The sequence below is a fragment of the Girardinichthys multiradiatus genome, chromosome 12 (genome assembly GCF_021462225.1).
Source record: "Girardinichthys multiradiatus isolate DD_20200921_A chromosome 12, DD_fGirMul_XY1, whole genome shotgun sequence".
Lineage (NCBI taxonomy): Eukaryota > Metazoa > Chordata > Actinopteri > Cyprinodontiformes > Goodeidae > Girardinichthys > Girardinichthys multiradiatus.
This window is the reverse complement of record NC_061805.1, coordinates 30,362,846-30,390,047: the sequence shown is the minus strand read 5'-3', so window position 1 is coordinate 30,390,047 and position 27,202 is coordinate 30,362,846. Positions and strand designations below refer to the sequence as shown.

Sequence of the window (27,202 nt, the reverse complement as noted above, 5' to 3'; positions counted from 1 at the left end):
ATACTGGGGGAGGAAAACGTTTCCTGACTCGCTCCTCCAAAACACCCCAAAGTGGCTCAATAATATTTAGATCTGGTGACTGTGCAGGCCATGGGAGATGTTCAACTTCACTTTCATGTTCATCAAACCAATCTTTCACCAGTCTTGCTGTGTGTATTGGTGCATTGTCATCCTGATACACAGCACTGCCTTCAGGATACAATGTTTGAACCATTGGATGCACATGGTCCTCAAGAATGGTTCGGTAGTCCTTGGCAGTGACGCGCCCATCTTGCACAAGTATTGGGCCAAGGGAATGCCATGATATGGCACTGATCCACCCCCATGCTTCACTCTGGGCATGCAACAGTCTGGGTGGTACGCTTCTTTGGGGCTTCTCCACACCGTAACTCTCTCGGATGTGGGGAAAACAGTAAAGGTGGACTCATCAGAGAACAACACATGTTTCACATTGTCCACAGCCCAAGATTTGCGCTCCTTGCACCATTGAAACCAACGTTTGGCATTGGCATGAGTGACCAAAGGTTTGGCTATAGCAGCCCGGCCGTGTATATTGACCCTGTGGAGCTCCCGACGGACAGTTCTGGTGGAAACAGGAGAGTTGAGGTGCACATTTAATTCTTCCGTGATTTGGGCAGCCGTGGTTTTATGTTTTTTGGATACAATCCAGGTTAGCACCCGAACATCCCTTTCAGACAACTTCCTCTTGCGTCCACAGTTAATCTTGTTGGATGTGGTTCGTCCTTCTTGGTGGTATGCTGACATTACCCTGGATACCGTGGCTCTTGATGCATCACAAAGACTTGCTGTCTTGGTCACAGATGCACCAGCAAGACGTGCACCAACAATTTGTCCTCTTTTGAACTCTGGTATGTCACCCATAATGTTGTGCATTTCAATATTTTGAGCCAAACTGTGCTCTTACCCTGCTAATTGAACCTTCACACTCTGCTCTTACTGGTGCAATGTGCAATCAATGAAGACTGGCTACCAGGCTGGTCCCATTTAGCCATGAAACCTCCCACACTAAAATGACAGGTGTTTCAGTTTCATTGTCCAACCCCTGTACATTCCAATTAATACTAACCATTGAACAGTGCAGTCAAAGTTAGTTATTTATTCAAATTGGATAAAAAGTTTTTCTATCTAAAGAAACCCAGCAGATTGCATCCAGTCAGTGACTTGCAACATTCACTCCTCCTGGATGAGCATGTAGAGACAGTGGACAGTCACTGGCGTTGACTTTGCAGCAATCCCTCATACTGAGCATGCATGTAGCGACAGTGGAGAGGAAAAACTCCCTTTTAACAGGAAGAAACCTCCAGCAGAACCAGGCTCAGTATGAGCGGCCATCTGCCACGATCGACTGGAGGTTTGAGAGAACAGAGGAGAGACACAAAAAGAACAAAGAAGCACTGATCCAGGAGTCTTTTCTATGGGAAGGAAAAGTAAATGTTAATGGATGTAGCTCCTTTAGTCGTTTCACCTAGAAAGAAAGAACAGATAAACTCTGAGCCAGTTTTCAAGGATAGAGTCTGAAAGAGAGAACATAGAGTTAGTTACAGTAGAAGCTCAGTCAATCGCCATGTCTAGGAGAGAGAAAGGGTTAAACACTAAAAGACAGGGCCATGTGGATCATCGGTAGAGGGTGAGCATTAAGTTGTAGCCGGGAGAAGCTTGGACGATGCCCCTCTCCAGAAAGGTGTCACAGGTAGACACAGAGCCAGGCCAGGTGTAGCTTCTAGGAAGAGAAAAGAGAGAACAAGGTTAAAAGCTGAAATAACAGCAAATAATGCAAAACTGGAGAGTAGTGTGAGAATGTAGAGAAGAGGGTGAAAGTGGTCATTATGTCCTCCAGCAGCCTAAGCCTATAGCAGCATAATTACAGAGATAGTTTCAGTTCAGATTATTTATTTATATAGCACTTATTTACAACAATGTCGTCTCAAGGCACCCCACGGTGCGGGGCCGCCGGGGAGGCCAGACCAAACCACCGAGTGCCAGAGCCCAGCCACCCCAGAACGGGCCACATGTAGGGGCACTAAGTAAAATAATAAACTGATAAAGTTTGTCCATCTAGAGCCCACTGATGGTCATTGTTATACTAAAAACAACAACGATTGGGATACCTCTCTCTGTCAGACTGATTATAACCATTGGAAAAGAGAACGGGTCATACAGGTAGCAGAAATGGATGGTGTGTTTGCACCTCAACCATAACTGAGCCGGTTTAGGCTGAACCTGACTCCCCCTTACTCCAACCAACAGGGAGGGAGGAAGGGGGAGGTAAAAACTAAGGAAGATAGCTCAGGATAATCTAAGCCACTCTAACTATAAACTTTATCAAAAAGGAAGGTTTTAAGCCTAGCCTTAAAAGTAGACAGGGTGTCTGCCTCACGGACTAAAGCTGGGAGCTGGTTGCACAGGAGAGGAGCCTGATAACTAAAAGATTTGCCTCCCATTCTACTTCTAGAGACTCTAGGAACCACCAGTAAACCTGCAGTCTGAGAACAAAGTGCTCTGTTAGGAACATATGGACCAATCAAATCTCTGATGTATGATGGAGCTAGATCATTAAGGGCTTTATATGTGAGGAGGAGAATTTTAAATTCTATTCTGGATTTCACAGGGAGCCAATGAAGGGAAACTAAAATAGGAGAAATATGATCTCTCTTTTTAATTTTCATCAGAACTCTTGCTGCAGCATTTTGAATCAGCTGAAGGCTTTTAACTGCATTTTGTGGACATCCTGATAGTAACGAATTACAATAGTCCAGCCTTGAAGTAACAAATGCATTGACTAGTTTTTCAGCGTCACTTCTGGATAGAATATTTCTAATTTTGGCAATGTTCCGGAGGTGGATGGCTTCTATCTTCAGCAAGTACCTAATGGTTGGAAGTCTGCAGAAACTGTGCTGAATTGAGTGCTTTAGAGACCTGGATGCATGACTTGGAAATGCAAATGGAGCTGATATTTGCACATATTAGTGGCAAACTGTGAATGACCACAAACACACGACAAACATAACCGCCAGCTTTCATTTTCACTTCCCTGGTGACATGAGTGACAACCTTTGTCCCAGACAGACACTTCCCGTTTTAACATAAGAACACAAGTGAATTGGGAATAAAGACAGAAACCTACAGTACCATGAAAGAGAATTTGCCCTCTTTACAGATGTCTTCTGTTTTTTATTTTATACTCACACTTAAATGTTTCAGATCATCAAAAACTTGTAATATTAGCCAAAGATAACCTGAGTAAATATGAAAAGCAGGTTTTGAAATAAAGATTTCATTTAATAAGAGAAAAAAGAAACTATCCAACCCAATCTGGCCCCGTGTGAAAATGTGATTGCCCCCAAACCTAACAACTGATTGAGCCATCCATGGCTACCATCAAGCATTTGTGAAAACTGGCAATGAGACCTTTACATCACTGTGGAGGAATTTTGGCCCACTCTTCATTGCAGAATTTCTTTCAAGCATGAACAGTCTATTAAAGATCAAGTCTCAGCATCTATATCAGATTTAGATTTGGACTTTGACAAGGACAGTCTAAAATGTCCCTTTTTAGAGTCATTCAGAGGTGGACTTGCTGGTGTACTTTCATTAATTGTTTTGCTCAAATTATGCCAGATATTAGATCACAAAGTGATGGCTGGTCGTTTTCCAACAGGTTTTGCTTCTACAGAACAGACTTCATGATCCCATCAGTAACTTCAAGTCATCCATGTCCCGGAGCAGCTCCAGGCCATCACACTGCCGTGTTTGCTATGATGTTTTTTGAAATCACACACATCTCCTTAAAAAGTTTTACTTTTGTCTTGTCAATCCATTGAATATTGTCCCAAAAGTCTTTAAGTTGATGAAAATGGTTATGGTAAATGTGACACGGACATTTGTGTTATTTTCGGTCAGCAGTTGTTTCTAATTTGGAACTCTGTCATGGAGGCCATTTTTGCCCAGTCTCTTTCTTACTGTTGAATCACGAACTTTGACTTCAACTGAGGCAAAGGAGACCCTGCAGTGCTTTAGATGTTGTTCTGGGTTCTTTTGTGACCTGTATCAGTCCTTGATGCACTATTGGAGTAAGTAAGGTAGACTGGCCACCCCTTAGAGCTGTAGAAATGCTTTTCCAACCCTTTTCCAGACTGATGGATGTCAACAAGTGCTAAATTTCTTTTGATCAGTGTTTATTGTGTTGCTTTTAGCCTGCTTTATGTTGTCAGACCGGTTCTATTTATATAATTTCTTGATTCTACCCGTGAGGGTGTGGCTAACGAAACGAGACCAAAAAATCTTCTGTTTCACAGTTTAGTTAATAATTTAATAAGGTAGAGAATTACCTTTTCACACAGGAAGAGATTGTTTTAGTTAGTTTTCCCTTAATAAATAAAAATCAGGTTATCTTTGCCATTAGAATTTGATGATCTACAACATTGTGTGAAAATACAGCCAAAAAAACAGAAGAAATCTGTAACTGGGTAAATATTTTTTGCAGCACTGTATTAGGTAGTCATTTCTAATGTTTCATTTAGAGATGAGTCTTATTCCCTTTTAACAACTCTCAAGAATTAAAGCTTCAAATGTGGTTTAATTTTCTATTTGCGTATTAAAACCCAACAGACTATTTCACTGTTTGGCCCCACTTTCATTTCAGAAACTCCTGAGTTTAAATTGTCCTATTTAAAAGCATCCCAGTAACAAAGCCAACACTAGATGTGAAGTATAAAGATATAATATAAAGGGAGTTTAAATGCACAAATATCGTGCATTATTTTTATGTTTAAGATTAATGGATAAAAATGCACATTAGATTGAAACAGCATAGACTCCATTCCTCATAAGGATACACTAATGGGACAGGATGCAGAAGCAAGTGTGGAGAATTATTGTCCCACCACCACAACAGAAACCCGGTAGAATCCAATTATGTTTTCATTTCAAATCTAAGGCCCTGCACAATTTGTTTTATTTTAATTCTAGATTCCACCTCATTTTAGTCCAAAATTCAGATATTTCCCTACTTTCCTATACTGTAACGCTGAATTTTTTATTTAATTTCTTGAGCAAAAAAAACCCTACAGCAGCTAAGAATGTTGCCAAGGTGACAACTCCTACGCTTCGCTTCCTCTCATTTGTCACTCACACTGTTAATTAATGGCGAGTAAGAGGTCAGTGCACCCGTTCCCAAATCTACAACTACAAGGGCAAGTCGAGCTAAAGAGGAAGGTGAATAAAATCCTGGAGCTGAAGTGACAGACAGAAAAAGTGAGTGCGGTCTGGTCTTCTCTGTTTTCTCATGCGCCGATGTGTGCATGGACAGTATGTGAGTGCACAAAAACATGCAAGCAAACACAAATATACAGAAACATGATGGAGCACTGGAGAGCTGTAAGGACACAGGAAGTGTAAAAATCAGCAGGAAATCATCATGGATGGCTGCTCCAAATAAGATAGACTACACTCTAAAAATATTCAGCCATGCCCTCAACACTTTTGGAGCGAACTTTCTCTCTTTATCCCAATCCACTGTGACCTCATAGTCGTTTCTGTTATTTCTACCAGTTAAAGAGGCTTGAGGGAGAAGATCCCAAATACCTTGTTGTGCTCGTATTTGTAGGGGATGTTCAGCGTCTCTGCGGCTCGGATCATGGCTTGCATGGAAGTGAAGATGTTCTGATAGACGAGTTTAGTGAAACCCCGTTTGTCCTCATCGGAGTAACCGGCACCGTGGATAATCCTCATCTGTTTGATGAATGTGCTCTTCCCACTCTCACCAGTTCCTGAGAATTTACACAAGAAAGAGAGGAAAAGGACAGAAAGTTAATTTACAGCGCTTGCACTGTAATGGGTTTCATATGGCAACAGGCAAACAGACAGATAAAATTCAAATATCTCAGTAACATACACATTAACTATATAGCATTCTCCTCAAAAGTAACAAAACGTTAGTTTATTTCTTCTCAATTAATTTTGTTAATGTGTGTAAAATCTAAAAAAAGGAATACTTAAAGCTGTACTAGTCATGTCTTTGTTTAAATTAATGATGCAGATCAGCTGCTTTAGCGTATAGTTTGAAGGACAGTAAGGGTAATATGAACTTTTAGCTCCTCTGCTGGGCAGCTACATGAATCATGTCTGTTTTCTTAGGCAATGCCAGAGGAACAATGTTTTTGCATAGCAGCAGAAACAGTGTTCACACCGGTTACACCAGGCACTAACATTAGATAGTAGTACTGACAATAGTACTGACTAATAAAATAAGATTATTCTTAAATTTATCAATGCTAAAAATAGCTAGCAGGCTGTAAATATGAATCATATGTTTCAAAGTTCGTGGTTTTCTGGGCCAAAACATTGAATAAAACAAAAACACACATTAGTGTACCCACATGTATAGTACTTGGACTCAAACATGCAGCTCACTCATTCCCACAGTGTCAAATATAATGACATGTGTGGGCTTCTTTTCTCCCAGCCTGTTTGCCTGCTCTGGTGACAGACCAAGAGCAACACTCTACGCTCAGTGATGACAGGACGTATGTGGATGTGAAGACATGGGGCTGTAGTTTCTCTTTTTGTTCATTGAGAACCCTGGCAAAGGCACGGTCTAACGTTACCCCGTTACTGAAAGGTCTGCACTCCAGAGTACCCAACTCCTCTCTAGCGGAAGAGCTCGATAAGTTTCATTCCTTTTGTATGGCACAACGTTACAATGCGAAGTATTTATACCACTTCTTCACATTTTTCCATGTTACAACCCCAAACTTCAATGTATGTATAGGGATTTTATGTGACAGAACAACACAAAGTAGCACACAAGTGTTTGCTGGAGCATACCTGTACGAGTGTCGCACATCTGTTATCTATGACGGAAGGTGTGACCGATTCTTCTTTCCAGAATAGTTCAGGCTCAGTCAGATTGGATGGGGAGAATCTGAACAGTCATTTAAGTCTTGCCAGAGGTTTTCAATTAGATTGAGAACTAACCAGTACTAGTACTAGTTGAGTAAACTACCTGCAATGGACTGGCATCCTGTCCACCCCAGTGTACCCCGCCTCCTGCTCATAGACGGCTGGAGATAGGCACCAGCTTCCCTGCGACACACTATGGAGGAAGCGGTATAGAAAATGACTGACTGATGACTGAGTGAGTACTAACTAGTTTCAATCTAGCATTAATATTCTTTGATCTAAAGCATTCTTTTGTAGCTTTGCTGTATGTTTAGGGCTGATGTCCTGCTGAAAAGCAAACCTCAACCTCAGTCTCTGGTCTTTTGCAAGCCTCCAACTGGTTTGCTTTAAGGGTTGCCATGTTTTTACCTTCATCCATCTTCTGATTAACTCTGTCCATCTTATCCAGTGTGATGCTCCTGCCTCTAACCTGGGTCACTGGGGGAATGATGGGTTCAGTGTGTTGTGCACCACCTTCTTCCAACTTCAAATGGGATTACTTACAGTTGTCCTTTAACTTTCTTCTTGTCACTGTTGAATAAAGGCCAGGTTTGTGAAGTCCACAACTAATAGTTGTCCTGCCATCTGAGCTCCCATCAGCTCAGACCTGAGCTGTAAATCTCTGTAGCTCACCCAGAGTTACCACATCTCTTCACTGCTTTATTGCTCTTAATGTCATCCTGTCAATTGAGGTGGATGGCCATGACTTGGTGAGATGTTCGAAGCATTGGATATTGGTTTCAAACCTAACTTTCCAGTAAACATTTCCACAACTTTATCTTTGACCACTCTACGGTGCTCCTTCATCTTTATGATGTTATTTGTTCAGAGATGTTCTCCAACAAACCTCTGAGGCCTTTATAGAAAAACTGTATTTATACTGGGGTTAAATTACACACTAGCACAGCACACTAGCCAACAGAGCTGCATTACTTGGTATTAATGACACAAAGAATCACATAAAATCCCAATGAAAAAAGAATTAAAGGTTGTAATGGTTTACGATTGAAACGTGAAAAGAAATTATGGATATCAGCATTTTTAATGGCATTGTATCCCAATTTAACCTATATTAACGTCTCAGGAATAAAAAAAAAACAAGCAGTCCAATTTTCTGTGCAGCTGTTATAAGAACAAAAAATGGTCTTCCTATAATACGAATGCTAATTTAGAATACTGGCAAAAACATTGTGAAGTGCTCAATGGCCAAGTACTCCAACCTTAAGGCCAAAATACGCCGCTGCAGAACACCACACACCAAAAACAGCCAACCCTATTATTTTCTAAGTACATCCCCCACACTTTTAGTGGTCAGGCACACCCAAGTACAGTGATGCTCAAACTGCCACCCATGTAAAACCTCGCGCCCCCGTCCCTTCCTGCATGCTCATCCCACAGTCTAAGATGCTCTGCTCATTTGGCAGCTCGGTTTTTCTACCTCAACAAAGGGCGACAAGGGATTAGGGTGAGGACAAGACATTTCCTGAGCTATACAAGCTACAAGCCCACCATCAGAAAAACTGCCTTCTTCTTTTAGAAGTCAGCTTCATTGCTGAAAAATGTCAGAAATTAGTATCATCGCAAAGGTTTCCAACAAAAAAAAAAAACAACCCCAACCTCTGCCAGTTAGGGAGACATTTTTTTATTTATTCCAGAGCCACATAGGAAGAGATATTTTTGTAAAGATAGCTCTCCAGCAGATATCCAAGTACAAACTTTAGTCTTTAAGAGCTCGGTTGGTCTCGGTCAGCTACAAAAGGGCCTTATACTCTTGCAATGTAAGCACTAAGTGCACATAGATGAACATAATCATTTTCAAACTCTGATTTTTGCATCTCTAAGCAAAGCATACTGTGGATATTACAGTCATACCAAAAAAAACAAAGTGTGCCAAGTGGTAAAAACATGCATGATATATAAACATGCTTCATAATCCTTGCTTCATCTACACTCCCTGCTTGGTGATGAATCTCAACTCTGAACAAACACCCTTGACTCCACTTTGACTACATGAGCAAAGAGTTAATGCAGTGTTGATAATAAACCATTTTTCCCTTTTTCTCCAACACTTTCTCCTTGGTATTTGATGCAGGTTTAAATAGAGGTGGGCTGTATGGCAAAAATACCATACAATGCCGTCTTTGTTTTTAAAGCACTTCCTAATAAACCAGGGTTTACAAAGTATGACATTTATATAAAAACAGCAACAATTACCATTAAATATATTGAAAGTAGAGCTAATCTCTTAAAAGGTGCCAAAATCTACAGAATAACAAATTTTGGGGTCTGAATAAGAGTCTTAAAATCGAAAGCATAAAACAAAGCACAAACCAAAGTTTAAGCATTTTTGTTTAGAAGCTGCTGATTGGTGGACCTAAGGGAATGGACAGGTGTACATGACTGTAACATCTCAGAGGGGGAGCAAGCCCATTGAAAGATTTAGAAACAAAATATGTTTAAGAGGATCCTAAACTGTACAGGCCACCAGTGATGAGAGGTTATGTGCTCATTTTGTGCAACAGCATTTTGCACCTTCTGCAGGCATCTCATGGATGCATCACTAATCTCAAAACAAAGTATGGTGCAATAAGGCTCGATGTAACAAGGTGTGGAGTGTAGTTTTAACAACCTGCCTTGAAAGAATTGGCTTTATTTTAGCAAACAGTCTCAGAGGAAAAATAACTAGATACAATGAATGTCCTAATCTGGATTTCAAGTTTAAGATCTGCATCTCTTCACCTCCCAATTGATGGTCTAACATACCGAGTCAATGATGCAAAATCTATGGTTGAGATATTGTGTTTTCTGTCCTTTAAAATGTAAAAAGATCTCAGCCAAACAGGCCTTTGAAGACATTTAAACAGGGAATAAACTGACTAACCTTTGTATTTTTAAGAGGGACATAAATATGGGAGAAACTAAAAAGACTGAAATAGAAAAAAATGCTATGCTTCCTGTAGAAACATGGGGTGGGACATACATTGAGAAAAGAAGAGGGTCAAAAACTGAACCCTGTGGCACTCCATGTAAAAGGAAAGCTGAGGAGGAAACAAAATTACATATACACTCACTGGCCAATTTATTAGGTACACCTTGCTAGTACTGGGCTGGACCCCCTTTTGTCTTCAGAACGGTCTTAATCCTTCGTGGCATAGATTCAACAAGGTACTGGAAACATTCCTCAGAGAGTTTGGTCCATATTGACATGATAGCATCACACAGATGCTGCAGATTTGTCGGCTGCACATCCATGATGCGAATCTCCCGTTCCACCACATCCCAAAGGTGCTCTATTGGATTGAGATCTGGTGACTGTGGAGGCCATTTGAGTACAGTGAACTCATTGTCATGTTCAAGAAACCAGTCTGAGATTATTCATGCTTTATGACATGGCGCGTTATCCTGCTGGAAGTAACCATCAGAAGATGGGTACACTGTGGTCATAAAGGGATGGACATGGTCAGCAACAATACTCAGGTAGGCTGTGGCGTTGACACGATGCTCAATTGGTACTAATGGGCCCAAAGTGTGCCAAGAAAATATCCATTACACCACCACCACCAGCCTGAACCGTTGATACAAGGCAGGATGGATCCATGCTTTCATGTTGCTGACGCCAATTTCTGACCCTACCATCCAAATGTCGCAGCAGAAATCGAGATTCATCAGACCAGGCAACGTTTTTCCAATCTTCTATTGTACAATTTTGGTGAGCCTGTGGGAATTGTAGCCCCAGTTTCCTGTTCTTAGCTGTTTGTTAAAGTGTGGTTTAGTGCAAACGAACTGTGTTTTCCTCTGTTCTGATCTCTCTTCGGTTCAAATAAGTAAGTTATACTCAATTGACAAATTGTGGTTCTTCTGAGAAAATTCCTAAAAACAATTCAGAATTCAGGACTGCAGGGCCGCTGCTAGGTCTTAAAATATATTTTTTATAGCATAACCAACAGGAGCTGAAGTCTGAAAAAAATAAAAAAATTTAAATATTGCAGGTGTATGTGTTGTGAACTTGCATTTTACATGCTAATGTAATATTTAGCCAGTTAACAGTACCCAAAATGCTGAAGCTCACAGAGAGATGGTAGCACAGATGAGAAGGAGGAAAAGAGAAAATAGGCATATGTCGCAACTGATATCGTCATCACACTATTGACCAAAATGATCGCAATTACAAGATTTTCTATTGTCGTGCTGTTCTAACTGCACTGACCCAGGAGTAACCCACTTTTGACATTTAGCATCTCACAGAAGGCAAGGATGACAAGTCACAAGATTTAAGAATTCGTTTCAATCAGATGGGGAGAAAAGATATGCACAAATTGCTCTGTGGGTTTGTTTGTCAAACGGCATCAGTGTTTGTTAAACCCAGGATGCCTGCAGCAGACTCCTATAACCAAATTCGTCGGCTCAAGCAGAGTTACCCTGAGAATATCATACTAACCTCAGTTTTTTAACTGTAATATTTTGTCTTACATGGCCTCCGTTTTCAGCAGCACTCCTGACAAACATTTAGCAGACGTCCGAAAAGAAAAGCTCTTTTCTGATAACATAAATAAAATACACAACACAGTAATTATAATTGCAAGTAATAAAATGTTATTGTACCATACTACATAACACTCACTTGAACTGGAGTCTTAATCTTTTTACATTGATTCCAAAATCTAAATAACATAATAAGACATAATAATTTATGAACTGTAAGAATATAAGTATTTCCACAAAAAAAAAGTCAGTAAAAATGTAGTTTGACTTTTCCCTCCCAGGGATCTGAAAACACAGAGCAGCTTCAACTCAATAATAGGAAATGGTTCATGATGAACTTCATCAATTATTAAGCAGGCTGCTGAGTTGCTTTTATTTTCACTTTCATAAAGACTCTCCTGTGACTTTTAAATCTACTCCACAGTCAGGTTTAAACCAGCGCCGACAAACTGTTACGACTTTTAGACGTGTGAAACATTTAATGCGTTCCAATGAACTTTTTTGTTACTTCTTGAGACTTTCTGTTCTCTGCTGACCTAGCCGCTTTCATAAAGGAATCATGTGACATTCGCCCTTTTTCCTCTCAGTGACAAGTGTCTGTTAAAAGCTGGTTAGGCGTTGAGGTGGACTTTGTTCAGCCATGGCCTTGACAAAGTTCCCACAGCTGCTTTCATCTGGCTGCTAAAAGCAGCTGACAGTGAATATGCAGAAAACCCTGCAAGCAAATGTTTCTGAACGACAAAAAAGCCATATAATTTAAGCCCAAATAACAAAGCAGCACAATAAACATGCAGGAAAACAGAAAAGCTGTTCATCTTTGCTCTGAAAACATAGCTTGGTCACAGTGAAAGTAAATATAAAACATGAAATGTTCCAGGCCCGTCTGATGTTTTTGTGTCACTGATTTAGTCTCCATATATGCATGTGTGTAAATGTGTAAAAACGACACAGCCTTTCAGATCTACGTCCATTTGTCAGACATGGGCTCATAAGTTAAATGTTTAAATCAGGTGTGCAAGAATCAATGTAATTTACATTCAACGTCCACTTTATTAGGTACATTTATTTCTACTTGCTTTTTAAAACACAAATAAAGCCCTTTTTCAAATCATAGTTCTGCAGCCAGCAACCACAAATTCCCCGTTACAGATCGCTTTGTCCTTTCACATTATACAAGGCAAGCTGCTGAGATAACGGGCCCTTTGGCTCAAAAGGGCATGGCTTATAGCTTGCAGCCTTCACCTGCGGTGGATTTCTCAGGCGCTGAGCTCTATGTAGCGATCCTCATGCATGAAGTCTAAATGCATTAAGTGCTTTTAATCCAAGCAAAGTCGTTGAGCACCTCACTGTTATTTTTATCAGACTCTATCTTGACATATTTATCAGATTAGATGGAAGCAGGAGGTTGATACAATCTGTCTGCTCTGTGTGCGGACTGAACAGCTGCCGTTCTGTCTTTGCTTTGTACGATGTCACATTCGTTCATAGAGGTTACAGGTTTATTTCCACGTCCCAAGAACAATCACGGATGTTATATTGGTGTGTTACCTTCAACCCCCCTGTCCCTGTCAGGGCCTTCAACAGTTGATCATGAGACGTAATAAACGCATGTAGAAACACAGAACTATAAGATGATCTGAATGGGTTCTAAGCTAGTCACATGGCAGCAACTCAACACATTTAGACATGGTGAAGACAACTTGATGACGTTCAAACCGAGTGTCAGAACTGGGAAGAAATTAAAAAGGGATTTTGAGCTTAGTGTGGTTGTTGATGGCAGATAGGCTGCTCTGATTATTTTAGAAACTGCTGTCTGTTGGGATTTTCACTCGAACAACGAATATCCACTAAATAGCAGTAGCGTGGAAAAAAAATACCAATGTTAAAGTCAAAGATCCGATGATAATGGACAGACTTTTTGAAGATACTAAAAGGTAACAGTACCTCAAAAAAAACCTTGTTACAACCAAGGTATAAGAAATAGCATCTTAAACACAGCCTTGAATCTGAGGCTGGACACTAACATACTGGGAAAATGTTGCCCAGTCTGCCTAGTCTCAATTTCAGCTGCAAAAGTTGGTAGGGTCAGAATTTGGTGTAAATAACATGAAATCATTGATCCATCCTACTTATATCAATGGATGAAGCTGCTGATGGTGAAGGAAAGGTTCGGGGGATATTTTCTTGGCACACTTTGGGACCCACAGTGCCAACTGGGCATAACTAAAAGACAACAGACTGATTATTGTTGCTATGTCCACCCCTTTTTGACAATAGTGTACCCAACTTCTGTTGGCTGCTTCCAGCAAGATAAAACTCAGATAATCTCAAACTGGTTTCTTGAACATGAGAATAAGTTCACCATACTTCAATGGACTCCACAGTCATCAGATCTCAATTTAACGAAACGACTTTGAGATTGGCATTGGGTGTGTGCAGCTGAATCAATCTGCAGCAACTGTTTTTTTTTTAATTCCAATCAAATAAATGAGCTATAATGAAATTTGCAATAACCTGCTAAGCATAAAGAAGTTTTGTTGGCTTCCTTTATTCAAAGTAGATAAGACAAGCCGATTTGAAAACGAGGTTGGGAGGAGATAGAGATAAGGATGCTGAATTTCTTGTACCTTGAACCTAAACATGACATTTTCCACAATAAGTTCAGTCATGTGGTCTGAGTTAACAGACACTCGAATACGCCATCTAAAGTACACAGATTAAAAAAAATTCTAAAACAGAAAAATACTTGATCAAATTAAATTATGTGGCAGAATAATGGATATGATGACCCATGAAAAAAACAGTGGTGTTGACTTAAGCTATGGATTTTAACTGAACATTGGTAAAAGTATTTTTAAAATACTGAAGACCGTACAAAATAGATTTTAGCGCGCGTATGATTGATGCCATCTCCCACAGGACGTTTTGTACCATCAAAGCTTCAATTTATACCAAACCTTGGGGATTTTTTTGTACCCACTTTGACAACCCATAATTTAGAGCAATTTTCCATCATCTACAAGCAGCCTACTGTAATAGAGATGTGCCGATCAGGCTTTTCCTGGCCGTTACAGACTTTATTTGAGGTCTGATCTGCTGATTCTGACTATTTTTTCTAAGGACTATGACACAGAAAAAAACAACAACAATGTGCTGCAGGTTCTTTCATAAAGGTAGCGGTTTTAAATCCAACAGAAAAAGATGCAAATACTAGATCATCACCTGTGCATTAAAGCACATTTTTCACTTTTGTTGTTGTTTTGGACTATAAATGTTGTATAAAATTAAAATAAGAAAAAGAAGTAATGGGAATAATGTTGCAGGAGAAGGGGTGGGTTAATATAAGTTTGTACTTCTATCCACTCCTTTGAGCGAGTGAATATTTTATATAAGTAAATATTGCTGTTACTATCTGCTGTTAAATTCAATAAAACTTTGAAATGAAAAAAAAAAACATATGTCCCCAACCTTTCCCTATTTTCTGAAAGTACAACAAAGGACATCCTGTTGGTTGATGGATTTACAGTTAGAACAATGATAAGAGAATCATGTTTTGATACACTTAGTGAAAGAGGAAAAATGAAATCCATTATAATGAGTATTTGAATCAAAAACAGATCAGACAGTGATTATCAAGGAAAAATTGGCCAACTGATGCATCTCTAGTAGGGAAATGTGATCATCTTCTGGGTGAATATCAGGAAAACATGCAATATGTGAGAATGTTGGCTAATGTCCTCCTAAAAGAAATTCTGTTGCATTAAACAGAAAACCCATTACCAAATGTATTACATGCACAGAGGGCCTAAATGCATGCTACTTATATAATCAGTTAATATTTAATGCAGTGCAAACAGTTCTGTATAGTAATGATGTTGCATACAGTGATTTTAGTATATAAATAAATTTGCAATATGTTGTGCAGCCCTACGTCAGGGGTCTGATCTCTTTTATATAATAAGAATTAACTATCCCAAACAAAAATCAGAACCAGAACTAGTGGAAATTAGCTGTGTTTTCACTGCAGGAACCCTGTCAGGATGTTGGGTAGTTTTCTGGGATCAGCATTTTATTTCACTTATCTCCTCTGCCTGTCATGTTTTCACTTTACTTTAAAGTCTCTGTGAAATCGAATTTTTATGATAAATCCAATTACATTTATGGGAAGGAAACATGAATAAAATATTTCAAAAAGTAAATTCATGCCGCTGAAATGAACTGTTGTTGAGATATAATGATCCTAAATTTCACTGAAAAGGGACTTCCAGACTACTCCTTTGCGTTCTTTGATGACGTAGAGCGGGAACCTCGGCTCGTAAACTGACCACTGCTAAAATGGCCTGGGACATTAACAGTAGCAAAGAATCTAACGTTTCTTTAGATATATTTCAGTCACTATCAGAGAGAAGATTCAGGGTCAGGAGAAAAAAAAGTCAGCTTTCATCAGATGGCACAGCACAACTGCACCAACGTGCTGATGGCCATTTTTGCCAGATGCCGGAGTCAATATGTATGAATCATACCGCAGCACCAGGAAACAGAATGAGCACATCTGGATTTTCAAAACAATTCACTAAAGATGGACTAGATCTCGCTATATTAATAAACACACACATATATTTATATATACACGTTTATATATTAGCAGTTTGATACATTAGATCGATTATTTCAGTTACTGGGTTAACTAAGGTATTATAAACCGAGCATTTAAACATTAAATGCACCAAATTAAGCAACTAATATAGCTTCTCTGCACTAGGTGAACTCACCCACTGTAGAAAAAAAACACAGGAAAATATCTGGATGCATAAAATTAAAAGTGAAGCCGTTTAACTTCTGCAGAATAAGTTGTTTTGGACTTGCTACCGCATTTATTACTTTTATTGCATGATCTGCGTATTGTTCTTGGAGCTCCTCCAGCCTTCACAGCGGACCTGACCAGAGCAGATACGGTGTAAATCCAAGGTTAGAGTAAATACGGCACTGAGTGAAACAACCAGAGGTGAACTGAGCAGCATGGAGCAGCAGCAGCAGACACAAGGGATGATTCAAGATCTGAAGACACTACTGTCATTTTTTTTGTTTACTTTATATTTGAATCTTTAGAGAAACAATTATTTAAATATATTGTATGTGTGTGTGTAATTTAGCTTACTTTAATAGTAATAATTTCGGATTATTATAAAAAATAAAATAGTTTCGGATTTTTTATTATTAACAACACCTGCCGATATCTGAATGTACTTTTGCAACAAGGAAGTGTTCTTACCTGCTGAGCCTTGATCCGTTTAGCAACAGCAGAAACAACCTTTTCTTTGACGATCTTTTCCAATCACATGCTCTAAACAGCCTGGCTATAGCATCTGCTTCAACATTCTCCTTCATCTGTAAAATATTCTTGCGAATTCAAAGGTTTCTTGTTCGAAGCAGTTTGATGATAGTCCTCCTATCACCACTGGCTGTGCTTGGTGGGACCAACCCATCCGTCCCTCGTCAGTTTCCCAGCTCTGATCCAGGCAGCTCTGATCCTCTATGTTTCAGGAAAATAGTGCAGATTAACGGCTGCTGTTGTAGTATTGCTGCCACCACCAGCAATGCACCGTTTTACCATATTAACGCTGTTTTAACACAACTTTGCTTCGACCTGGACCGTTTATTATTGACGCTCACACAAAAAATGAGACTTCCCCTTTGACGTCATTTCCGGGCAACTTTGGACTTGCAAAATTTAACATCAAAATATGCTTATTTTGTGTTGCTATTTTCTTTTATCATGTTTTTAATCCTAATATAATGTCAATTACTGCCCACTTTCTTCAATATTAAGATGTTTTCTTTCAATTTTTGCATTTGTGGGAAAAGCATGTGACAGGCACTTTAAATTACACGACAGAAAGGAACGCTCTCATCAGAGCTTTTCTCAAGAGATTTTAACTTGTAATACTAAAATGTTTTTCAGTATTTTTGCTCTCAGATGTAATTATATTATGCAGTAGAATTAAGCATTTCATTACAATTATTGCTGTCAATTCATCACGATCAAAAATGCTTAATCAAGAAGAGAAATTAACCAATCTGCAGCTGTTAAAGACTATGTGGGTACAAAATGGAAGGAGGTCGAAACAACTGGGAGTGGAGCTGCTCACAACTGATATAGTGAGATAATCGTAGGAATTCTCACATTAAATATGTTGTCTGCAGGTTTTAACATGTACATTTCATAGAGTTTGAAACAAAACACAAGTCTGCAGTGCAATGACTGGAGAAAGAAAACACTCTTTGCAAGGGACAATCTAAAGAAAACTTTTCCAATCCAGTCCCTCAGGGAACAAGGCAATTAGGAGTTTAAAATCCCACAATGCACTTAACAGAATATGGGTTATCGGAATCTAATAGAGCACACACACATACGACTTCCTTTGGTTAAGTCGACCACTTGAAGTGGCGGTGTAAAACAATACACAACAGAGACACACAATGTTACTATGAAGCGAAGCCAATTAGCAGATACATTAAATGAGCTCTGAAACAACAGTGGTAAGTTGGCCCAGATTGCTTTAGCAGGCTGTATGTCTCTCCTTACAACATGCACAAGTGTCTCTGCTTTCTACAGGGGTTAATAAAGGTCTATAGTCCTGTTTCACCATATGTTCATTCTCATTGAAAAAGGGGACATATAATGCAAAATCCACTTTTTCAGCCCCAACATACATTTTGTTGTATACTTGGGAATCTGTAGGAGTGCAGAAAAGTTTAATTTAGTCTTTCCAGGTGCTGCGTAGATATCTTTTTATTCTGTTTGGGTCATATTTTTCAGTCCATTCAGATTTCTCTATTCTCCATTTATGTTTTTTTTAACTATTACATCATAGTATTTGCTGCGGAACAGCTGAACAAGATCATGGACTTCCAGCCAACCAATGACAACCTAAATGACAACAAACTTTATTTTAAAGATGTATTTATTGTGTGCTGATATTATGTCCTGGCCATTGTTTATGATAGCAGTAGCATCGTGCCTTCTTTATGTTAGTGCTGTGTGCTGCTTTTAGCTCCTTGAGGACATAACCGTACTGTTTTGAATAGTATCGTTACATTACATTTTTCTTTTTTTTTGCAGTTTTGGTCTTGTTTCTCCGCTGATAGATAATTGTATCTCTATGTCCGAATGGGGTGGAGTGGAGCGCTCTTTGACCTGGAGGGAGACGGGTGTGAAGTGCCTCAATAGCATTTAAAGAGACCGCACCAAAATGAGTTGCTCTCAGATGGAAAAGACAGGTAAAAGAGGAGCCTGTGGAGCTACGATAACAAGGAATTCAGATCAAAGCAATGCAGTTCCACTTTATATAGTCCACAACTGAATGATTTCAGTTTGAAAAGGAAAGATTTAAAAACATATTTTCCCTTTAATATTAAAATTATTGAAACCCCCAGAAGATTACTAGTTAAAGTAATCTTTTTATTTTACCGACAAGTTTTCCTTTCTGACTGGAATTGATGTTAATGCTTTGGAATCGCTCACCTAGAGTACAGACTTGAATCTAATAGAGAGTCTGTGGAAGGAGCTAAAGAATATGATGGCAATGAGGCCTTCCAACCTCAATGACCTGGGGCTTCTCACCAAAGATAAAATCGTCAAAATACCAGTGGAGACATGCAAAAAGCCGGTCAGCAATTATACGAAAGGTTTGATTGTTGTAATGCCATTTATGATTTTAAATTATTATCAGGAACTGCATAAATTAATTTTCAACATTTAAAAAAAAAGGTTAAAAAAAAGTTTATCTTGAGAGATTTCCCATCTCGTTTCCTTTTAGTAACAAACTGCTAGGCTGAATGAAAATTATACACCTGAATCTGCCGGGGCTATGAATAATTTTAGGGTTAAGCTAATCTCAATCTAATTTTCAAGACATGATCACATGACATAACAGAGAACTACAGTGCAAAATCTGGAAAAGTGAGTGCTGGATAAAGTTAGGTCTTTTTAGGTTTTCTGGGGAAAAAGGAACAACACACGGTTGGAAAAATTTAGCTCAGCTTGGAAGATTTTTGTGTGTTTTATAGGACTACGACTTTAAAATATTCTCTGTAACCATCACGTCATTACACACATGCTACTAGTATGATGAACCAAAGGACAGATTGATAAAATAATACAAAAAACAGACTAAACAGATTTCAAAACAAACTTGTGGGTTTTCAACCAAAGCAGTTCCTGTGCTTAACCAAAGCCAAAACTGGTATAGTTGTCCACAAGCAAAGAGCCACGTTGGTGCCACGTCATGACACCACTAAAACGGTCTCATCCAGTAAATACTTTACCCTCTCTGTTTTATTCTGATGCTTCGTGGAGGAATGCAGAATCGGCAGACCGTTAAACTACAAAAATCTTATTATTTATTCCCAAATCTCTGCAAACAGATGTCTTAATGCCACAAGTATCATTCCTTAACAATAGTTTAAGCAAGATGGCGCTGCTTTACAATCCAGCTGATCTAATTGGTATCAGCAGTGCTGGAAAGTTACACACAGCATTTGAAGCTGGATTTCTTAATTATACCTGAAGGTATAGTGGAACCGCAGTTCTACACAAGGAGCTACTTAAACTCTGATGGTTGATATGAAAGTAAACAGTGATAGGATGAGAGACAGTGAGCTCATGTTGTTCAGAGCGCTGGTCTTACTTTCAAATTAATGTTGACAAGCTGTGTTTTCACTGTTATAATTTTAAATCAGTAAGACCAAAGTTTAAACTAACTACGGGGTTTTAAACATGGCGCTCTTAACATTTTGATTGGTTGTTGCTCTCTACAAGCCCGTCTCAGCTCCTGAAGAAAGTTGGACCACCTATAGAACCAGAATTTCTAGCAGGAAACACAATAATAATAATAATAAAAACCCGGATCTGCATACCTCTATTACATCCACAATAATACACAAAATCTTTGTTGTGTAACATTATTTATGTTACAGGCCATTCAAGTTTTTGAAAAATGAGCAAACTGCTGGTAATCCATCACCCTTACGCATCCATCATGAGGTAAAAACTAGGATGTGATGGTCTAGCCAGCTTTCTTCGTATAATTTTCTGAGTGTAAAAAAAAAACTCAGTGAGCTAGCTCAGGAGGAGGGGTATCAAGCACTGCTCTCCGGGACCCATAATCGCATCTAATAGGCTTTTTAGAACTGGTGGTTGATCTGAGGCTCTGTCTGCCATCTCAGTAAAATGAATTTTAACCATAGGGAACAGTATGATGAAACCTTTTCATGGTCTGAACTGTTTAAACCTTGGTATACCTACATACCAGTAACCAGCTAAGGTCTAATAAAAATCAGTCATCATTTTATACACAACAATGGCTGAGTGGTCAAACACAAATGCTTTTAAATGAAGGGCAGTAAGGCGCCAAGCTTCTCCTGCAGCTCTGTGATGTAATCATTGCCAGGGTTTGGCTGCAAAACTGTTTTGATTACACCCAATAAGCGGCAGACTTTGGCCCAGCTAACATTTGTCTCACTCATAAATAACCACACCACCTGGAAGGGCCTTTGAGGAAGAGCCGGCCAAAGGCTTTATTGGTCCCATATCAGAATCAGAATCTGGGGGCCTACAAACATCCAACACTACAGCTCAGCTAATACCCCCTTTATATCAGTGTTTAAATGTTTATGCGTAGTACAATCCAAAATAACCATTATTCTTGGTATAACTGAAAGTCGTATTCTGGACCAAATATAGTCACAATAATTAATTTACAACTAAATATGTCAACCCTTTTTCCTGATGTTGACATAGTTGTAAGTTGTTCATCCTCATTTCTTAAGATTAGGACTCGATTATAAGGACGTCTTAAAAATGTTAAGCTGGCGCGGTGCTGATGGTGTAGGGGTTAAAGCGCGCAACCATATACAGATGCTACAGTCCTCGAAGCGGCTGTCCCGATTTCAAGTCCCAGACCTGCTGACATTTGCCGAATGTCTCCCCCTCTCTCTACCCCACTTTCCTGTCTGCCTACTGTCAATAAAAATAAAAAAGGCCACTAGAGCCGAAAAAATATCTTTAAAGATGTTAAGCTGTTCCTGTCTATGAGGTGGGAAAAGAAAATCTATTTTCAGTGCATCAAGATCCAGACATAGACGATTCTGTCTTGATTAACAAATGTCAAAACTACCGTATTTTCCGCACTATAAGGCGCACCGGATTATAAGGCGCACCTTCAATGAATGGCCTATTTTAGAACTTTTTTCATATATAGGGCGCACCGGATTATAAGGCGCATAGAATAGAAGCTACTGCAGTCAAACGTTTGACTGGGGTTGCGTTGTGCATCCACTAGATGGAGCTGTGCTAAAGAGAATGTCAACAAAACAGTCAGATAAGTCAGTCAGTCAAACTTTATTAATACACTACAAACCAGCGTTCTGATAACTCCATTCACTCTCATGGTAAGGTCTCCTCTACATAGAAATCTATTGAATAGAGCCAACCGCACGTTAGGAATGCATTGGAGTCTATGAAGTTGAAGTTGAAATCAAACGTTAGTTAAAACGTGAAAGGGAACTTTTCCCTGATTCAGTAAACACGTAAAAGAAACAGTTTGATGCACTAAATCAAACGTTAGTACTGTTAACCTTTCCTGTTTCTGTCCCCTGACCGTAGTCTGATGACACAGGGGAGACGCTTTCTCCAGGGCCGAAGTTACTAGTTTCCTCGGGGTTAACTCCCTCACTCATACGTTGCTGAGTTGAGCATGAAAAAACAGCATCAAAACACTGAGTTGTTGACGAGATTCGGGGTTCTTTTTAATGACTTTGCAGCACGTAAAAACACAGGGCTTACAGACTCATACACCGCTGCTCCGGTCGCCGTCTCTACCTACCCCACACACACAATAATACCGACGTCACTCCTTCACTCTTGATTCTCAGCTACGGCAGCACACAGCGCCACCTCTGTCCGGAGGAGTAATGTCAACATCTTCCATACACACACACGAAACATACACCCCACACACTGAGCTTCTAATCACATATAGTTCAGGCAATTCCTGCAACAGTACATTCAAACGTTATACACACACAAGTGGTGTTGGACTAGGAGTAAGCACAGTACAGGTGTTTACCGCTATTACTTCGGCGACACCCCTGACTACGGTAGCCGTAATGCTGCAAGCGGTGCGGCTTTGTAGTTTACCAGTCGTACTGAAACATTTTGACAGAGCGCCGTGTACAACCAGTATGGATCAACCAATTAACCAATTGATCCATATATAAGGCGCTCCGGATTACAAGGCGCACTGTCATTTTTTGAAAAAATTCAAGGTTTTTAAGTGCGCCTTATAGTGCGGGAAATACGGTAAGTTATCTTATGGTTAATTTAGGGTCAAATTTTGAAGAACGCAGAGGGTGGCAAAGTTTACCAGGAATATATAAAGTCACATGCATAGAGAAGATCACTTGGACAATATCTATGCCATAGGCAAGATGTGTGAAACTAAAATAAAACGCATAAAACAATAGGATACTGTAAACCAGGGATGTGATTTGTTGTCGTTCCTGTACAACTTGCAAACTTACTTTTTTAACAAACATTTAAACTCCGTTCCTCATCTGGTTTTAGCAAGATCCTGCCAGCAGCAGGTCACCTCTATGCAACAAGTTAGCAATTTAAATTCAAAAGGTTCACAGGCGCTGTCACTGTGTGAGTGTGTAGTAGTTCTGGCTGGAAGCTATGCTTCACACTAAACAAGTCAGATTTTGCTTTTGTAAAAACAAACAACTTTATCCCAAACAACAACCAGAAAATAAGTGTTGTATGAAGATATGACACCTATATATTCATCCCTATTCTCCAAATTAGCTTGTTTTCCTAACACATTAATATTGTTACTAATAATAAAACAATGATTTTCAACAACAAGTTTTCATTCTTGCTTCCGGGCATTTTTGTATTATTTATAGACAGTTTTTTAATCATTATCACTGATATTGTGTGGGATATTTAACCAAACCCATAAGGGAAAAACTGCTTGATCCAAATGTTGTCCAGATATAAACTTTTTGATTTACTGTCGTACTTTAAATCAAACTAAACCTTTCCTATTTCCGGTCAATAAGGACTGATAAGATTCTGGACTCAATTATAAGGACTCAATTATCTGGATTTGCCAAAAAGCAGAATAGTTCAGAAGTTTGCACATACCAGGCCTACCTTGCCTTCAAACAATTTGTAGACAGTACAGGTGGCTGTGTAAGCTTTTAAAAAGTTATTTCACAACATGAATTAAATGGAGACAAACTTATGAATGTACTTAAAAAAAAACTACTTAAATTATGAAATTATGGGAAAAAAAAACCAAAAGAAGCCAGTCAAAATGTCAGAAGCCTTGTTCATCCTTTGAACAATCTCCAGGTTCAGTAGTTCAAACAATTACATACAAGACACTCAAAAGACAGCTTCATTTGATTTAGTATGAATGAACTGATTCCATCCTTGTTTCATTTGTAATATTGCACCAATAATATCAACGTGTAAATATTATTAATGGTGAACATATTTACATATTTGTTCTGTGCTGTCCATTCGAAACAGCACACATTGTAAGGGCCAGTAACATTTTAACCTTATAACAGGTTGTGCACTACCAACAAGGCGCTTTAAGGATAATACCAGATATGACGTTGAGTTTGTTTTCATATAATCATGACTTTCACATGGAAAGTCCTGGAGGTATAGTTCATCCAGTAAAGACTGTGTATTGGTAACTGACAGGGAGCGTTAGATGTTTCTCTAATAAACATCTAAACCTGATTTATACATATTATGATCTTTCATTTTTAGGTCAAATACATCCCAACTTTGACCCAGATGTCTATTGCCTAACTATACATTGCTCAGAAGTATTTCCAGCCATTAAACGGGTGTTGATTTCATTGCCCTTCTCCATTTACAAGCTCCTCTCCCTTATTAATGCTTTCCAGTTAGAGAAGGAGCAAAAAGCAGCTAACCTTGCCTGAAAGTTAACAAGTACAACAACATAAGTTCCAGTAAAAAAAGCTATTACAAGCTTTGCATAATTAAAACCATTTATGAAACCTGACTTGTGTGCCAATTTAGGGGCCTAAATCAGCTACTAGGCTCGATTCTGCCTTGGGTCGGCTCTGCTTTCGAGGCTGGTTCCCTTCAGGCCAGCAATTTAAAGCTCAGGCTGCCTTTGGCACATGGTGAGCATTTGTTTCCTCGATACCAAGCAAGTCAGTTATTCAAATCGGGTGGTTTAAAAACACAGGAAGCCACCTAGGCCTTCTCCCTGTTGCCAATCTCTGCACTCGACTCCTTAAACGGAGGGAGACACTTCAACCACCCACTCCCTCCAAGTTCAACCAGATGGGAACCACCTCCTCTCCCCAACGGGGTATTTTTAATGAAGATGGCTCCTCATCTCGCTGCCCTCCCCCCTGCCAAGCTTACCGAGAAGCAACAGTTTCAGCTCCCGGCGGGCGTCCCTCTTATCCCGGCGCAGCTGCCTTTCGATCTCGTCGTTGATCCGCCTGGCTTCTTTCGCTTCCTCGCTGAGGCAACACGCCATTATGGATTCCAGGGTCATTCTCGGTCCTTTTCCCTTTTTCAAACACGCACTATACTCCGCTCGTTCGCCCCTGTTTATTCAGTCATCCAGATTTCGCATTTGTCGGGGAGGGAGAACAAAAGGCCTGAGAATGTCAAATAACGTCCTCATACAGGCCGGCTTTAGGTGATAAGCAGCCGCTGTAGTGGGTCAGGGTGTTCAGACTGGGGCTGAGACGGAAAATAAGATATTTAAGAGGAATTATTGGAGTCCCCAACCCCTCACACCCTCTTCCCTGTATTTCGGTTCGCTTTCTGGGCCTCTTGAAAGCTTCAAACGGAGTAGAAAGTGGGTTCAGGTGAATATCTTTGCTCTGGTAATTTGTATAATCTGCTTTTCCGTCTCTGTATGATCAACAGATCCTTTTAAAACACATCCTCCGTACTGTACTGTGCCCTGATCTGGTTAGACATTGTCATCCATGCCCCGGGCAAAAGTCCTCAAAGCTAATATTGTTTTAAATCAGTGAAATACCTCGGTCCCCCCCGCCTCCAAGTAACAGGCTGCGTTGGCGAGAAAGACACATGAGCGAGGCTGTCCGTTTATTTTCCAATGGCTCCACTCCCGGGCGTGGTAAAGCAGAATATGGCGGACTTTCACTGCGATCCGCTAGACTTGGATACAGTACAGTTATCTCTCCATGTCTGCTCGGAAAACCAAGGAACCCACAAACACAGTCTCGCCAATCCCAGCGAAATTATGTCCGAGTGGAACCTCCCACTCCCCAAAAAAAACAACAAAAAAAGGCGCTCCGGTGTGTGGCTCCGCACCGGGGGAAGAGCAGAGAGGAACAAGACGCCGTGTTGCTGGCTTTGCCCCCGGCCAATATTCTTCTTTTCCTCAATTCTATTCGTGTATTTTATTTTATTTTTTTACACTCCTCCGCTGGCAGCGTGACGTCTGTCTCCTGTCGACCAGGGGGAGTGTCGCCGTCAAACAACCGCCACACATGTATTTTTACCCCCTCCTTCCCTCCAACCCAACCCAACCTGTAGAGTAGAAAAAGCGTGTGAATGGACACGTTGAATCCCCGCCGAGTTCCGTGGGCTATTCCACTTAAATCCTCTTTCCAGGGGCGCTTCCAGAAGGTTTTGAAAGGGGTAACCAGATTGAGAAGCGGAGGCTCTAATACCCTTAAATTGGGCAGACCAAAAACAAAAGCCAGAACATAATTCCAGGCGTATTTACAAGAGAGAATCAGAATCAGATTAATGGTTCCACGTTGCCCTCAGTGAAGGCATTTTAAATAAAGATTTATCAGAAGAAAAATTTAAATAAACATTTTTATTGTAAATGTGTAAGTACCTATACCATATATACAGTGCTTTTACAAAAAAGAAAGACAGGGTTGAGTTACTGCAATTATACATGGTATGATTGAGCTGGGCACTCTGTTAAGTGGTCATCAGAGTGACAGCATAGGGGAAAAACTGTCTCTGTAGCGGCTGGATTTTGCAAAAAGCCTCTGTAGTGCCGATCTGAAGGTACAAGTATAAACAGTTTGTGTCCAGGATGTGTGGGGTCCGCAGAGATTTTAGCTCCTCTTTTCCTGGCTTTGGATCTGTACAAGTCCTGGAAGGAGGGAAGGTCAGACCTGATGACCTAATTGTTCGTTGTAATTTGGATCTGTCCTGTTTTGTGGATGAGCCAAACCACACAGTGATGGATAAACACAGGACAGAATGAATAAGGGCAGTGTAAAAGATGACCAGCAGATTCTGTAGCAGGTTGTGGTTCTTGAGTTGCCACAGAAGGTACAATTTCTGCTGGGCCTACTTCCAAACAGTGTCTACGTGTGAGGACCATCAGGGCATTGGCTGAAGCTCCAAAAACACTCCAATCTGAGTAATCAAAGCATGCCCCTAACATCTGCTTTGACTGTTTCATCCACTTTCTAACAGTCCAAACCAAAGTCTTTGAAGTTTTGAATTTCTGCCTATATGTTGCAATGAGCTGAAGCACACAGTGACCAGAAAGTCCCAAATCGACCCTGGTGATAGCGCAATATGCATCTTTTAAAGCTGTATAACGGTAGTTGGGTGTGTTTTTATCCCTTGTAGGGCACTTTCTGTCTGTGTTTAGGAAGTGCATTGGAGAGGTTTGCACTTTTAAAATCCCCAAGACCT

The 27,202-nt window shown here is 39.9% G+C and overlaps 1 protein-coding gene across 1 annotated transcript in view; it reads right to left on the bottom strand.

Annotated features, from left to right (window-relative positions):
- Positions 1 to 26,072, bottom strand: part of LOC124877731 (guanine nucleotide-binding protein G(q) subunit alpha) — a 39,558-nt gene extending 13,486 nt beyond the window's left edge. The window contains exons 1-2 of the mRNA XM_047381170.1: positions 24,920 to 26,072; positions 5,605 to 5,789 (exon numbers count right to left, since the gene is read on the bottom strand). Coding sequence (XP_047237126.1) covers positions 5,605 to 5,789; positions 24,920 to 25,055 — 321 coding nt within the window. The 5' untranslated portion in view covers positions 25,056 to 26,072. The remainder of the gene's footprint in view (positions 1 to 5,604; positions 5,790 to 24,919) is intronic.
- Between the last annotated feature and the right edge of the window lie 1,130 nt (positions 26,073 to 27,202).